The sequence below is a fragment of the Peromyscus leucopus genome, chromosome 3, assembly GCF_004664715.2.
Source record: "Peromyscus leucopus breed LL Stock chromosome 3, UCI_PerLeu_2.1, whole genome shotgun sequence".
Taxonomy (NCBI): domain Eukaryota; kingdom Metazoa; phylum Chordata; class Mammalia; order Rodentia; family Cricetidae; genus Peromyscus; species Peromyscus leucopus.
This window is the reverse complement of record NC_051065.1, coordinates 93,240,399-93,258,232: the sequence shown is the minus strand read 5'-3', so window position 1 is coordinate 93,258,232 and position 17,834 is coordinate 93,240,399. Positions and strand designations below refer to the sequence as shown.

The 17,834-nt window shown below is 37.6% G+C and overlaps 1 protein-coding gene across 1 annotated transcript in view; it reads left to right on the top strand.

Annotated features, from left to right (window-relative positions):
- Ctnna2 (catenin alpha 2) overlaps positions 1–17,834 on the top strand; it is a 1,102,240-nt gene that overhangs the window by 1,018,351 nt on the left and 66,055 nt on the right. Inside the window, 1 exon segment of the mRNA XM_028871390.2 lies at positions 13,116–13,267. Within this exon segment, the coding sequence (XP_028727223.1) occupies positions 13,116–13,267 (152 nt within the window).

Below are 17,834 nucleotides of genomic sequence, written 5' to 3'. Positions count from 1 at the left end.
GTGTGTGTGTGTGTGTGTGTGTGTGTGTGTGTGTATGCCTGAGTGTATGTATATGTGCTATGTGTATGCAGGAACTCCCAGAGGCCAGAAAAAGTATCAGATCCCCTGGATCCAGAGTTACAGATGGTCAGCAGCCATCTTGTTGGTGCAGGGAACTGATTCTGGATTCTCTGCAAGAGCAATACATGCTTTTGACTGCTGTGCCCTCTCTCCAGCACTGGAATGTGGGATCTCTAATGTAGAGAACAAACTTATTCATGTCAGCATTCCATTCTCCTTTTCAGTAGAGAAAGATGAAGGCAGGTGACTTCTGTCTTTAAAGAGGAAAGCTCTACTGTAGGAGAGAAACTATGTCATTAGGAACCAATGAACTTCTATAGGAGCCTCTTTGCAGAGGCCCACTTTTCTCCTTGAGCTGGGGGAAAATCTTTGACCTTCAGTTTCAACAAATTCCCTCCAGGTGAGAGGATTAAGACTCTTCCTGGTAGAATTCTTTAGTTTAGCCCTGAATTTCCTCTTTGAAATATTTTTTAATGTGTATCGCTTGAAAAAAAATAGAGTCCTATACCTCTGTCCAGGTTATTTCAGTATTTGAGGCAATGCTGTCAAGTTACTCTTTGAGCCAGGTTACAAATAATTTTTGCCTAGAAATACCTAAACATGAGCAATAACATGCAAACATTTTTCTCTATACTGGCTTGGTCATTAACTTTAATTTCTGCTATGATTCTTAAACATCCATCTCACTCAGCACAGGGGTGGAAGAAAATATAACTTAAGCAGGAAAAGTACAACACACAAATATAGCCTTATAACAAGGTCCTGGGCATGGACACTGAGATAGAGTAATGTGGACCAGGAAGGCTCACACAGTTGTGTGTTCCTGTGCAAATCATTCAGAGCTGGCTGTGAGCACTTTACTGGTACTTATGAACTAAAGGAATACCGAAAGGCAAAGTGTTCATCTCTAGATCTGCATGAACCACAGTGTGAACTCAGAACCCTGGGGCTGCAGGTCACGCTTCTCTTGTCAGCTCCAGGGTATCCATGACCAAGGTCAGAGATGGTGGCAATGGAGAAGGAGAGGGCCCTGAGAATGTTATCGAACACAGGATTTAGTGGCCTAGATGTATGTATTTCACAGACTGAGGCAGTGCTATAATCACATCACCCATACTCCCTCAAGAGGGAAGACACTGCAGCAGTAACAGGTACTTGAAGGAGAGAGGAAGAAAATCATGCTGAGAGTCACTCATTGAGAGGCACTGCATGGCTAGAGACCTTGAGAAATAGTTTTGACTAAAAAAGCTGGGAAGCTGTAAGTGTATCCGGAGGGCCTGAGATAGATCATGTGCACAGGAGCCAGGAAAATGCTATTTGTTATGCTCAAATAACATCCTAGCCTGATTTGCCTTTCTGTTTCCCTTACCATCTTATGTTGGTGTTGTTCTACTTGCCTGTGAGTTCTAACCCTCTAACTACATTGTCCAATACTCTTTCTGCTTGCCGCTCTAATGATAACCATGATCGATCATTTATTTGGCTCCTTTATAATGTCTAGCAGCCTCATTTATTCGCTTGTTTAATTCTACCTTAAAGTATATACTTATTTTTCTTGTTTTCTCTCTGTCCTCTGCACAGCTTTCTACCTGTGTACATGGATTGATTTTAATCAAATTTTAACCCATTGAGATCTAAAACCATCTGTTCATTTCCTGTCAGTTTGATGGGAGTTGAATCTCAAAATTGTTTATTGATATAAATGAAAACCAAAGTAATGTGATGCTTCCTTTGAGAGATTTTTATCTTTTCTTTTGAAATTACATATTTAATGATCAAAATCAGAATCTTTAAAATCATGTGTAAGAAATTCTCAGCAAGTGTTTCATTGCATCTTAATGCAATCTAAGTATTTAAACCTCACAGATGCCAAATTAAACTGTGTTTATCAAGCTAGGTTTTGACGAACACTGTAAGCTAAATAAGGCTTCGCATTCAACTCTTTATTCATTCCTCAAGGTTCAGAATTAAATGTGCCATCCTTCCTCCTGGAGTTATAAACCATTTGTGATTATTTTTGAAATGCTTATTTTAAACTATACGAAAACCTTCCAAGCAAGCAGTTTCTTTCCTTGGGGAAAGGAATTTGTGTCTAGACAAGAGCAGATGGATGCGCCCCGATTCTCTCAGGGTAGTCGTCGTGAATGGAATTTAGAATTACTTTTTTTTGTGTGTGGTTTCCTTCTTCTAGGCAGTCCTTTTTCATCTTTTATCAAACAATCCAGCTCATGGGTTATGTATGGCCTTCTGGAACTCGGATTTGGTTTTGATGTTTGAAATGTACATTATAATTTTCTAAACATGAATGTATGAAAATGGCAGTCGTTAGGAACTCCCACTGAGAGCACAGATGACTGACACGGATGAAAGAAAGCCCAAGGAGGACTGCTGGGAAAGAAGACAGCACAGAAGGATGGCATGGAAGGAGGACAACACGGAAGGAGGACGGCACGGGAGGAGGACTGCACGGAAGGAGGACAGCAGGGAAGGAGGATGAAATGGAAGGAAGAGTGCATGGAAGGAGGATTGACTTGACTGGTGACTGTGGTTATCTGGAGATGTAGAAATTGTTGAAGAGGGAATAAGCAATAGACTCAAGTGGGTCAATTTGCCCCTGTTCCTGAAATCTGACACTAGGTGTCTTCCAGAGAGAGAGAGAGAGAGAGAGAGAGAGAGAGAGTGGTCATGCCATAGTCACACCTAGAGTGCCTTTAGTTTTAACAGAGGAAGTCTGTTATTTGTTTGTTTGTTTATTTATTTACTTTCTTATTTATTTATTTATTTTCATTTTGAGACAAGGTCTCGCTGTGTAACCCTAGCTGGCCTGAAACTCCTTTATGTAGATTAGAGTGGCCTTGAACTCAGAAATTCACCTGCCTCTGCCTCTGGAGTGCCAGGATTAAAGGTGTGTGTCACACCTATCAGGGAAGTATTCAGTTTAGACAAAGTACTTCGGTTGTATTACTACTTTGCCTCTACACTTAAAAATAATCAAAAATTAAATTCCGTTAGTTAAAACATAGTATGTGATTGAAGCACTGTAAGTTGGAAATAGGAAGGAAAGTTTTACCAGAGTCTCAGATTGAATGGGGAAGTTTTCTTGGAAATGTCATTTCATTTTGGCTGGAGAAACTGAATGCCCTTTTTGTGTTTCGTAAGCCACCATCTTTTTTTCAAAAGTAAACACTGAAACGTTCTTTCTCTCATGCTTCTGATGAGTCCAGAACCAAACATAATATTTAGTATGGTCCTTGGCAATCAAGATAAGAAAGAAAGCTAAGACAGAATGGTTGTATGGAGTTAGAGGTAGATTTATAAGAAACTCCTTATTAAAAGTGAGTATCCACAGGATGACTCTGGTCTGAGAGAAGAGAGAGGAGCATAAGTGAACCAGCTAACTTGGCAAGATAAATTATGCCATCCCTCAATTTTCAGATTCTTCATTCACTGTTTGCTCTTGAGAGTTCACATCATCATCATCCACCAAGGCAGCTTTTGTGTTGGTAACTCCTATGCAGAAGGTGCTGAGTGTAGAAGCCTTCATTCAACAAAATCAAAAGGCATGTGGTTGTGTAGACCCATGCAGGATTACAGAGTGAAGACAACTATGAGAACCATTCACTGTGAATCATTTGTGTGCCAAATCCATGGGCATCACCTCACATGCATCCTACTTTTGGCAAGCGACCCAATGGCTGATCTGTACTGATAGTTTTGACATTATTTTACAAGCTGGTCTTGAACTCGTAGGATCAATTGATCCTTCTGCTTCAGTCTCCCAAATAGCTCGGACTATAGGTGTGGCCCCACCATGCTCCTCCTGTCTTCTTTTGAATGTATTTCTAAATGTGACACAAGCTCAGAAAGGCAGCTATGATTATGCCAGTTATTAAAAAAATTACTTCATTTTTATATGTGGTGTGTGTGTGTGTGTGTGTGTGTGTGTGTGTGTGTGTGTGTGTGTGTGTGTGGTGTGTGTGTTTGTTCCACATGTGTGAATATTTCTAGAGAGGCAAGAAGAGGTCATCAGATATCCTGGAGCTGGAGTTACAGGCGATTGTGAGCTACCTGCTATGGATGTTGGGAATAGAAAGTTCTCATAACTGCTGAGCCATCCCACCAGCCTCCATTATTCCAGTTTGGCACCAACTAAAGTCCAGGTTAGTTCAGGATCACATGTCAGGGTTACTTAGGGAAAACTGCCGGGAAGAGACAAATAAACCAGGAGTCTAGATTAAGTGTAGCTGCCACAATTGACAAAAACTGTAGTGTGTCCTGCTGATTGCTTTTACTAATAATTTTCCTTTAGGCAAAGCATATGATACTGGGTAGCTATTTCTGTGAAATATATCAACCCAAATTTAGTAGATTTGGTGCTATGATCACAATGTCATAGTATCTGTAAATCAGGTATTTGCAGTAGCTTTGTTGGGGGACAGCCCTCCAGAATCTCTCAGAAGCCTGAAGTCAAGGCCATTGCTGTGTCAGCTTATGAACTGACAAGTACAAGATACATGCATGTGCTATGGGAAGAGCCAAGTTCTTGTTTCCTTGGGCCACCTTTCCTTTGCACCTGTTAACCACAGACTTCTGTGAATCCTTTGCCACCGAAGACTTTTCCATATTGGCTCATGTCTTACTTAGGGTTTCTTTTGTGATAAATCATCATGACCCAAAGCAATCTGGGGTGAAAAGGATTTATTTTATCTTATAGTTCCAGAACACAGTCTATCACAGAAGGAAGTCTTGGCAGAAATATGGAGGCAGAAACTGAAGCAGGAGCCATGAAAGAAAAGTACTTACTAAATTGTTTTTAATAGCTTGCAAGTCTGCTATCTCATACTACTCAGGACTACCTGCCCAAGGTGACAACACTCTGAATGGGTTGGGCCCTCATCTATGCGTGAGCAATCAAGAAAATGCCCTACAGTCTTGCCTATGAGCAATCTGGTGGGGACATTTTCTCATTTAAGGTTCCTCTTCCAGATAACTCTATCTTGTATCAGTTGACAAACATCTACACAGCCAGACAGCAACTGACTTTATTCAGAGTAATCACTCTAATGAGCAAGAAAGGGGAATAGGATGGAAATGCACTTCTTTGTTTAACTTTGTCTCAGAAGTTCTGTGTGAGCTCCTTTCTTAGATTCTGTTGGTTAAAGAGGTGTTAGTGGTTCTAGCCCATGGTCCCAGTTTGAAACACAGAAACATTAATAGTAAGAGGGGATGTCAAGGGCCAGGCCATCTTAGATCCTGTCTCACCACATGTACATATTGATAATTGCATATGGGTGGGAGATGCATTGATGAGTAACATGATTGAGATATAATAGGATGTATGGAAAAAATTCCATAACATGGACTGTATAGCAACACATTCAGTTTGGGGCACAAGGGCCCTATTTCTTTGTGTAATGATTTCCAAAGCAAAAATGATACATCAACTCAAGACAAAGCCAGGTGGTTTGTGGTCAGAAGGGAATGAAAAATTAGCAAAGCTAGATAGTAAGAAAGGTTAAGATTGTCTTAAGGTGATTGGAATAGAGGTTTTCAGTAGAAGAAGACAGGCAGACTATTCACAGAAATCAAACTTGCTTGCAATTAAAATGTCATAGTGTCTTGTGGATTATTAAGATGTGTTACATTTGTTTATGCTGTAGAACAATTGTTTAATGATGCAAAGATATATGCTATTCTTTTATGTTGCATTTGTTTAACTCCATAAAGCTGTGTTACTTTGCCCAAGATTCCTGATTGGTCTAATAAAGAGCTGGACATCTAATAGCAAGGCAGGAGAAAGGATAGGCAGGGCTGGTAGGCAGAGAGAATAAATGGATGAAATCTGGGAAGGAGGAGCAAGAACAAGGAGAGGAGGATTACTAGGAGTTGGCCATCCAGCCACCCAGCCATCCACAGAGTAAGAGTGAAAGCAAGGTATACAGAAATAGAGAAAGATAAAAGTCCAGAGACAAAAGATTAATGGGATAATTTAAATTAAGAAAAGCTTGCTAGAAACAAGCCAAGCTAAGACCTGGCATTCATAAGAAATAATAAGTCTCCATGTTTGATTATTTTGGGAGCTCGGTGGGGGGGGGCCCTCAAAGACCTAAAGAGAGAAAGAGTAAAATCAATCTACATCAATAATGTGTATGTCAAAGGGGGAAATTTTGAATACCATGTTAGTAAAAATTCCATTTTTCTTGCTGTAGAGATTATCTATAGAGATAGATCTATACTCAGTGGGGCTCATGGGTCCATAAGTACATGCAGAAATGAAATAATATTCACAAGGAAGGTTTATAAACCTAGTCATTTTGACTGATTATAATCATCAGTAAGTGAAACTCCAGTGTCAACATTCCTAAAAGAATTTTAAACTCATGATTTTGAAAATTATTTTTATAGACTGAGGTTGAGGCTTCCACTGAAAGCCCTCTAATGATGCAGGGATATGAAGATCTTTATTAAACAAACTAATTTTAGGTAGTAACCAGATAGCAAGAATTTTCTAATACTTTTGATTGGAGCTAAGGATATTTATCAACAGGCCACAGCATTGGTTTGGGTTCATACTGCTACACAGGTGATGACTTTGAACTTGAGACTCAAATCATTTCCTCACCACATGCTTCTCAGATATACAGCACCATCAAAGATAAACCCTGGGAACACCAGTCACAGTTTCCTTCAGGCAAAGTTACACCTTTAGTGTTTTTAGCCTTGCCTAGCATGTAATAATGGATGATTTGGATTTTCCCTTGACATTATCTGCTAGGAACTGTTTTGGAGAATGGATGCTTTATCTCCATGAATGTTATCAAACAGTTCTGTGTTGGAGAAAATGCTCAATGGCTCCAAAGTGTCTTCTCAAATTAATATGTTGCAGCCTCATTTACTCTAGTAATGCCTAATACTTCAGCTATTTCCAACTCTGAAGACTGTTAGTATCTGTGGTCAGGGAGTATATTGTACTATGAAGTGGAAAGAATCATAGTTACATCCTGGTCCTGATATACCATTTTCTAGGTTCACACAAATGCTGTTACATTCTTGGTTTCATATTAACATTTAGCAAGCTGGAAGTTTTTCTAAAAGAGTTCTCTTGTCCACTTTCTCTATATTTTATAATAAAATTTGTCCAAATGAAGTACTTCCAGTGTGTGGCTTGACATCACCACCATCACAGATGACCCTTCTGTATATATATTTGCCTGTTTGGTCTTAGTGAATTAGTCAAGGTCAGAATTGGGAATTTTTTTCTTTGTCACTGATGAAACTTCTCTCAAGGAAACTTATTCCTGAAAGAACTCCAAGCTTAGCTTTCTGAAAGGGTTCCACACCCAACCAGGGTAACCACTACTACATTGTCTTATGGCTCTGAAAATCTTTGATGAGATTCTGAATCAATATGGAATGATGAGCATTGCAAATGAATGGGAACCATGAGACACCTTGTTTTTGTCTTAGAGATAGTCAAGGACAAATGAATTCTTTCCTCTGCCTCTTGCTTAATGGTTCTTTTTCTTCCCTTTCTGATGAGTAAGTTCTCCATGATTCAAAAGTATGACAGAGGCTTAAGATGAAAAAAAAAATGGGGAGAGGATTCAGGCAAACTAATGGACATAAAGAATCACCAGAGACCAATCTCCTTTCAGTGTACCAACAACCATGGTAGTAGCTGCACATGCTTTCAGATATCCAGGGAATTAAGGAATTAAGGAATCTTAAGGAATTAAGGTTTCTGAATGGCAGTTGAACTGGATAAGGAAAGTTGTGGAGGCATTCACCTAACCATGGAGAAGGAAGAGTATGTATTTCCATTTGTGAGAATAAATTCGTGCTCACAGTTCATCAGCACGACCTCCTCCCCACCCTACCCCTCACCCACCATGTCCTATTTGGCAATAGGCATAACTCAGTCTAATTGAAACATTTGGATGTGTGCAAGGCTAGGCTATGTGACTGAACCAGAGAAGGAAGTCAACAGTACCCAGGCATCAGATGCTCAGATACATTTGCATTGTTGGGGATTACTGGGAAGTCTAAGGTGGGTGCATAGATTTGCTTACTTCCTCAGACACTGGACAGTCTAGCTGTGCTCCTTTCTCCCTTGCACCCAGTTAACCTTGTTCCTTTCCCGCATGGCTGTCCACAGTCTGGTTTGCACTGTAGCACAGCTTGTCATTCCTGTAAACTGAATCACCCTGGGTTCTGAAACTTCACCTCTGAAGCCTCTTGTGAAGATTCATTTCCAAAATCCTCACCCATGGTTTAGATCTCAATCAGCACTAGACTAGTATGACCTTGATTTTTATATGCAATATTAACTTTGATTTCATTCCTCTTAGAAGGTCATCATTTGGCAGCCCAGTATGCAATGTGCATGTGAAAGTGTAGTTAGAATGTAAGTTTACTTTTAACTTTGATCACCCTTTCAGGGCATAAGCTATTAAGAACAACAGTTCAGCATGCTGCTTAATAATTGCAAAGTGGTGTCTACATTTTTGGGTGCAATTCACAAAGAAAAAAAGCTTCTAATTATATAAACCTACATCAGCAACTCTGTTGATATATGAGGTGAGAATCACAAGGGCAGTGTGAAGCCTTGTCCTAATTAGGAAGAAGTGAGGCAAGTATTTGACTCCCCCTGCCCCATCTCAATATTCTGGAGAAAGGACGTGTTTTAGACATTATTAAGCATTTGGAAGAATTCATAGTTAAACTGAGAATCCCAGGTCCAGCCATTATGGGTCATTGTTCTACTAAACCTTTGCTTTCCTGACTTAGGACTTTATGTAAAGCAGGAGGAAAGCTAGCAGGAGGGAGGGACTGTGTAAAGAACAGAGCTGTGTTGAGGACAAATAGCAACTGACCTGGCCCTGAGGGAATAAACTTGGGAATGGGGCATAAAGAAAGCAGTTATTGCTCTTACCCCAACCATTCGTGTCTTGGAAAACTGATTTTTTTTTTTTTTTTTTTTTTTTATAAAAGTACCTGTTTCTGCCTTCTCTGATGATACCATGGCCAGCAACATGGTCATTCACTCCAGGGTTCTACCAGCAAAGTCTCACAAGAGAGATTTCTTATTCCATGCTTGTCCAAGTAGAGCAGCCTTCTAAATAGTATCCCTCATTAATAATAGTGCACACCTTTCAGTGTTGGGTGCCAATTTGTGAGCTCTTCCCTGGGGAAAACTATTTCTCCCACTCTCAGCATTTCTTAGTTGCCTGCAGTTCTTTGTGTAGAGTTGAAGACTTGAGGTTTTTCCCTGTCCACTTTAACATGTCTGTTGTTGATCTTGCTCAGTTCATGTTTAGGCATCATAAGCAGTTTTAAAAGTTGAGTGAGATTTGATAAATATAGCTTCTGATATTTCATATTTCTTGGTTTTACTTACATATTTAGGAAAAGGTGTGTGTGTGTGTGTGTGTGTGTGTGTGTGTGTGTGTGTGTGTTTGTGTGTGTGTGTTTAATAACAATTAGTGAAAAGGAGGCCCTGAATTTGTAAGAGACTGTGGTTAAATGGAAGGGCTTGGAGAGAGGAAAGGAAAATGAGAAATGATATAATCTCAAAATATAAAAGACATAATTTTCGCAAAGTAGCTCCTTTACATTTTATCTTTTTTCCAGTATCCCTTGGGTCTGAAGGTAGCTAGAGCAAGCCTTACCATCACTTCATTTTCTTGCTTCCATTATTTCTCAAGAATAACTTTGCACAGACAAAAAAGGACACATTTTCCTTGTCCTGTTAAACTTAGAAAAGATATTTGTGCAGAGAGATATGTATTTGTGGAGATTGGGGTCTAAGTGGTAGGCACCACATTTAACATAAAAAGATACACGATGGTTCATTCACAATTACTCACTTTAATACCATTGATCAGATTTTGTATTATTATGTTGTGGGCGATAAAATAGAATTTTATTTTTTTCAGAGCCTTATTCTACAAAGAAATATATAACTTACAGAATAACTTTTAACACCTTTAAAAATATTTGAACTATAAAAAGTATCCAAAAATTCAAGAACAGAGACTAATAGACCAGACAACATCTTCTCCCCTTTTAAGGGAAACACTCTGTTTAAGACAGCACATAGTTTTTCAGACCATGCATGACACACAGAAATACATGCATGTTTAAATTATGCACTGTACTCTTTTGTGCATATTTCTATTATCTCACAAGTGATTATCTTGTTTGTTTTCTTTTCCTTCACAAGCTTTGTCTTCAGGACTTGAATGCATCGGTTATTTCTTTATTTGCATGTATTGGCCCATTTGTGCTACTTCGATACAGTACCCATGGACCAAAAGCAAGCATCTCACGGTGGTTCCTACTCACACCAGAGTTAGTCTAGTTGGATACATCAGAATAAGTCTGAGATGTAGCCTATTAAAAATATCCTGTAAGAGCAATTATTTTCAATTTCAGTTATTGTATATGTTCTGTTTCTCAACTCTTGGAACATTTGATCTAAAAAGACAAAGCCACAAATACAGAGGCTCAAAGACATTTTTTTGTGACTCTAAGGTAAAGACTGATCAGTCGGTCTAGTCAGCATCTCTATAGAAGTTGATATTTGGCCACACCCTAGGTTATGACCCAACTACCTGCTTGAGAGTGAAGAGTCATTTACCATAATTCATGGTAGTGGTGGTTAAGAAGATGCATTGTTATTTTCAGTTCCAACTATAGTAGGTAGGTTTTCCTGTCCACATTTCCAAAGGACTATCATGCTTTAAATTGCTTGCTCATCCTAAGTATGAAATGATACATTATTTCTATTTTCAGTTAATGATGTAAAACATATGATTGTATATTTATCAGTAATATGAAATTATTTTCTGTGAATTTGCTCATCATTTTTCATTTTTTCTGGCATTTTCATATCAATTTGTAGTATGTATCCTACTTACATGTAACAGTTCTGATTATTAGATATATAATGGAGTAATGGACTTTTAAAATTACCTATTATTTATTACTTATTGTGTGTATTTGTGCACATGCTACATGTTTGTGGAGGTTAGAGGTTAGTTTGCAAGCGCTGCTTTTCTCCTCCCACCATGTAGGTCCTAGGAATCAACCTCAGGTCTTGTCAATCCTGGCAGGAGGTTCCTTTTCCCACTAAGCAATCTTATCATCCTGACAGTAAGGGAATTTTTATACACCTAAGTACTACTGACAGCTGCATATAAATCTGTAAACTCATCTATAGCCACAAACATGCCATTTTCAATATCAAATAAAGTGGAATTAGTGTAACTCAGAACTTTCTGCCAAAGAAAGTTATGATTTTATTTAAGTAAAACACTCATTTCTAAATGTCAAATACATACAAAAATATTCTTATACTTGAGGATATCAATTCTAATTATCCATATTTTTCAATCCCATAAAAAAGTTGATTCTCAGCATAAAGGGATAAGGGAAAGAACCCAGGTTTAATATATAGACTTTAGAAACAGAGGTTTTTAGAATTTTATGTTGAGTTCACATGGGATAATTACATATATTTATGGGGCATGGTGTGATGTTCTCATATATATGTATACATTTATATTGACCAAATGAGCATAATTAGAATGCCAATCACTTCTGTTTCACTTCACAGTTAAAGCAATACAACTAAATAGCCCCAAAATTCTTTCCGTGTGGATTCAGCTCATTGGCTATATGGAAAGCTCAGGTGGTATGGGGCACTAATCCTCATTATTCACATGGGAAAGGAAAACTGCCCAATTCACACTTTGGTTTTGATAGTTCTTGTTGCAAGAATATTTATGCCTCCCCCATCTCTTCTCTTCTTCCAAAAAAAAATCATTTGCTTTTTTTCTAGTACAAGTGCCCTTCTCTAGGAATTATGTACCTTGGGTACTCTGACCCTAGAGAGTAATTTAGCAGAGCTCCTCACATCAGGGATTAAAATGAATGTCAAAGTATCCAAGAGGGTGAAAATGAGCATAACGATGAACCAGGCATGAAAACTTGAAATGGATGCAGACAAATGATGTTTCTATTTTATTGTCCTTGTAAATAAAGTGAGTTGTGCTTTTGGCTTCCATCTGCCATAGGAATGGGTTGCTATGAGATAACAGCTTAGAAAATTGAATTATGATTTTCAAGAGTAAAAAAATATGAGCACCATTTTCTTTTCCAGGATCTATGGCATTATTACAGATATTTCAGTGAGCTTTCTTTCTGCTGACCTCAGGTGTGTGAGTGTGTGTGTGTGTGTGTGTGTGTGTGTGTGTGTGTGTGTGCTCGCATGCGCACGTGCACATGTGTGTGTGTACCCAGATTTCTCTCCATGTAAAGAAGGCATTAGCCTTTTAGGAACTTACACATGCATCTTTTTTCTTACCAAGGTGATATTGAAAAAATAGAACAAATTACATTGAGCCTATTGATCTCCTCTTGTACGTCTTTCTGCTGAGTCAATCCCGTTTTCTTTTGTTTTTTCAAATGGTCATTCTATGGCATCTCTCCTCATCATCTTCTTTATTTCTTAATTCTTGCATTTCTATCCAAATATCTGCTATATACTGGCTATGTTTATAAGTTCTGGTATTAATTAGATGTTTGTTGATATTTTCTAAGGGCAGTTTAAGACTGATAGTTTTGGATAACTTATAATACTGAATCTAACTATTATATAGACAAAGAAGCAGATTTAAAAGGATGAAGAAAATTTGGGCAAATTTTCATTAATGGGACCTAGCAAAAGTAAAACCTAACTCAGGTTGCCATAAATGTAAAATTTATATCCATTAGCTATCCTGCACCACCTTGAATGGCTGTCATAAGTTTTTTTTCTTTCTTTTCCTTCTTTCCTTCTTTCTCTCTCTTTCTCTCCCTCTCTTTTACAAGTCATCACTTTGCACAAAATAACAATTTGCTTTCTTTTATTGAGGTAAGTGACACCAGATGACTAACTCAGGCCTATTCAAACCTGGACCAAAAGGCCTACATTTAACTTTGTCCAAGGACTGGAATGATGAACAGCAAGAGAAGAGCTCTCTGATCTACTGTCATTTCCTTTGTTCACCCAGTGATGCCACGCTTTGCTGAACAAGTTGAGGTTGCCATTGAAGCCCTGAGTGCCAACGTCCCTCAACCATTTGAGGAGAACGAGTTCATCGATGCCTCCCGCCTGGTGTATGATGGTGTTCGGGACATCAGAAAGGCTGTGCTGATGATCAGGGTATGTGAGGCTTCTATAGAGTCCCCAAGAAGTACAATATCTTCCTCATTTTTAATTACTCAATGTAATCTGCAAAGATGTTTGATTTCTAGCATACCAGATCATATGGGCTTTTTACATGTAAATGGCTGAGTAAGTAAGTCCCAACGAGCCCAGCTCAGTACTGAATGCCCTGACATATAATGTTCTGGCTCCTTCTGGCATGCATTCTTTTCTCTAAGTTTCATGTGAATTGGTAGAATCCCTGTTATTTTTAATTTGTTCCCCTTGTAGACACTGTCTTCACACCAGGATCATCCGAGAATCATGAGTTGTTAAGAAGTGAAGCATTTTCACCTTAGTGGTGTGAATATAGCAGCAACATAATTAGAGTTTACTATACATAAAGCTAGGTAGTCTTATGTGAAAGCTCCTCCCATTGACTACTTCATTAGCTTTCTTTCTCCACATTTTTATGTCAAGTATGAGTGAGTTTTCATAATTATTGTCCAAATAATAAACCATACTGCAAAACTACAAGGTACACACTATAGTGGGATTTAAACGTATGCTGTATCATTTGTAACTTGTTCAATCCATGCAAAATATGAGTTAATCTATCTCCAAGACCCCTAGCTTACTTCATAGAATTTAGCTGCTGCATATTATTCTATTGTAGGTTTTACTTTAGTTTCTTACCTTACTAACCACTTAATACAGTATTGTTGAGACAATTTCATCAGTTATGGAGTTCTTCCTTCAAATAATTACATCCAGAGAAGCATAATTAAGAGCAAATATGTATCATTGAAAATTGATTTGAGAGATGAGCTTCTGCAGTATCATCCCAAGGGAATAATTAATAATATAATCATGAGAACCAATTATTTGTATTATTTAAAAAGTTGAATACATATACTAAAGAATAAAACATAGCAAATGAGGGGCTGGACAGATGCCTCAGTGGATAAGAGCACTTACTGCTCACAGAAGACATGGCTTCGGGTCCCAGTGCCCCTAATGAGTGATTCACAAATTCCTGCATTAACAGTTTCAAGTGATGAGATTCCTTCTTCTGGAATCTTAAGGCACTAACACAAAAGTGGTATACATGTAGTTGAACAGGCACATGCCCATACTCACAAATAAAGATAATAGTTTTTAGAAGTAGTAAATGAAATTAATTATATCTTTTTCCCTAGCAAGATGTGGCCACAATGTTACTATTTTAGCATGCTGCACCCATCTCATTTAAAGCACCCTAGCTTTGAGGAGCTAGTGGCTGAGGTAGCCATAGACTCCTTAACTACAAACTCCAGAACTGTCTCTGTAACTGACTGATGAAATCAACTTTAAAAGACTATAACATTCAATAAAACTCTATCAGGTTATATTATACTTAAACACATAGAGTTTGAGTTTGGACATAGAAATTGAACTTCAATTTCTTGTGCTTTTAATTTACTCATTTTATGACTGTGACCATCCTTCCAGACTCAGCTAACCATTCTTTCCCCATATTTAGTTTGAACAATAATGACTCCCTTCTTTGAACACCTATAACAGATTCTGCTTGAATATAGTATTTATCACACTATTTCCTTTTATGACTATTACTTTCTTTAGACTGTACATTTTTGGAAAAGATGGTTGTCTTCCTCCTTGCCCTTCATTGGGTTGTATTATTTGGCATACACTGAAAGAGAGAAGGAGGGACAGAGGAGAGGAGTAAGAGAGGGAGGAGGGAGGGAAAGAGAGATAAGTGAGAGTGCCCCTGTCCAAATTCAGAAGATTGAAAGATGACAGAGATTAAAAAAAGATAAGAGAATTAGAGTAGGGAGGTAAAGGATAGTGAGTTCTTAAAGACCTTTTCTCATTGTGTGCTAACTTGTGAAATAAGGTAACAGAGCACGAGAGTTATGCTTGCCAAGTGCTCTGCACTAAACCCTACTATAATCCTCAAGACAAATTCCCTCTTTTGCCATTTTTCTGCTTTGTTAGCCTTCACATTTTTGTGACAACCATTTATCTGAGAGGCTGAGAAGGTTTATAGCCATCATTCATTTTTTTCACTCACCAGCCATAAAAAAATCCACAATTTTTAGATTAAATGTCTTATTGACATCACAGGGAGTGTCATTTCTCCCATCTCAACATTTTGAAAAAAAATGCTTAAAAGTAGAATAGAGAAACATACAGTGGATATAAATTTTTATTTTTGAAGACCTTATCCATTCAGCAATTGGCTTCCTTTGTATTTAAGGAATTCCATGGCTTCATTTTTAATATAATTATTAAATCTAATGGACTAAGAAAAATCTATTGTATGAGGTTAGAAAAAAGTGATGATGTAAAGTGTGCTTTTCCTGACAGCTGACATGGCTGTGAACCCCTTCTCAAACTGCTGGTAATACTTTACAAAAGAATCAAATCTCCTTAAAGTCATTAAAAAGAATGATAACTATAGAAAGGACCATGATAAGTTAAATTCTCCATCACCTCAGCTCTCAACAATCAATACATATTTAATGGTGATATAGTTGTCTGTGAGTTCCAGGACAGCTCCAGGCAGCCCTCAGATGTAGACTAAGTTTGTGTTTCCTGGATTCCAATCTTACTTTACATGACCACTCACTTGTCCAACCTGTCATGGAACAGTTCTTTCCCCTTACTTCATGAGCCTCTTGTTCATTTGCTTCTTAATGAAAACTATCCTCTGTGATAGGCAGATATGTATTAAATTTTCTCATTATATTCATAAGGCATTTGAAAAATAAATATGCAAACCAGGGTGACCATCACACATCAATCTCCTCATCTGCAGCAGTAATGTTTAAGCATTCTCTCTAAATAATGAGTTGATTAGTAATGAGTCAGTGCTTTGGGGTGAAATGTAGGTTTAGGGTTAGATTCTTGTGAGTCTGTGGTCATGTTTTCCCTCCAAGATCAATATATACTCCCTTTCCATGTGTGTTTTTGTCTAAAGACACCTTTATTCACGTGTGTCACTGAGATATTAGACTTAAACTCATAGACACCAGCACAGACTCTTACTGGAGTACAGCTTATCTGATGTGGGTGTTTTCTCTGACTACACGATTTAGGAACATTTGATACATCACTACCTTTGCCAACCTTTGACAAGCTTTCAGTACCGCTTTTGATTGCCATTTTAAATGGAGGAATCATTAGCCAAAACCACATACAATGTGGCACTACATAGACCATGGAAAGGACAGTGGTTCAAAGTATGAGTGTTCAAAAAAGAGACAGAGCCCTGTCATGTTTGAATTTAGCTGGAGAGAAGTACTTTAGTGTCTGGGAATAATTACAGATTACTTATTTTGAAGAGAGTATTACAAATAAGATATGGTGAGGAGATAAGTTCACAAATGAGGAATCTGCAGGTAATGAGGATCAAGCACACACTTAAAATACTTTTTATTTACTCTTGGAAATTAAGATGAGTAAAAGCATAAAGATTTACTATTGGCAATTAAGTATAATGGTTAGATAGTATCTTGGTGTCAAGATATCTACATTATATTAAAGAGTGGTTGTCTTCTATAATATCTCTACACAAAATATTTATAATTATCCTCCTTCCTTTGATTATTTATGTATGGTGATTTCAAAGGCAGAGCAATGAAATTGTAGGGCCCGATACAGTGGTTTGATCAAGGTCTATAGTTTGCTATAGCTCTCCTGTACTGTGTACCAAAGTGTTTTGGAACATTGTTAGAAATTTTAAAATTTTGAGGGTAACATGGAAGTTAATCTTGTATTAACAAATATTAGCGGGAGTACTTTACTGTTTAACCATTAGGTTGGTACATGTGTGTTGATATCATGGTGTGTTTGTGAAGCTGAGATATAGTTAGCTTATATGATATAGTTATCCATATGATAAAATGCTATCTTGAGAATCAGTGAGGTCCTTATTGATACTGATATTTAAATACGTTTTATAATGTTAGTTAGATCACACAAATGGATTAGTTGGGCTAAATGGCATAATCAATATAACTGTTAGACTTTTTTTAAATTTTACTATTCAGACTAGAGGCATTATGAAAACATTGAGACCATGGGGATGCTATGAAGCAGTAAAGTATGGAATTTGCAGTTTAACTGTAATTTGGGGTCATCAGCTAATTATCTTCTCTGCAAGTAGAGAAAGCATTATTATTGCTAAAGTCAAGGACTTTGTAGACCTGGTACTTAGCAGGTCCACTAAAATTTTCTTTTTATCATTTTGTTCATTTGAGGTTTCTTCCAGGTGGTTAATAATATGGAATTTGCTAGAGAAGTCAATAATATTAAAATTTCAGCAGTTAAAGTTAAAATATTTCCCCTAACTAGCAAATGAAAGATGGAAAACTGCTTAAGTACCTTGTTTTACTTTGTGACAGCCAATCATAGTCCTAGCATTGTTTCCCTAACACCATCAATGAGAAATAATTTATTATGCTCTTTTTAATGGGTTATGGAATGTCCCATACTGTCAGACCTACCCCATATACAAAGGTGAACAAAGACAAGATTTTCTTTCTTGTGTTTACCGAGAATCAACAAATATATTTAATGC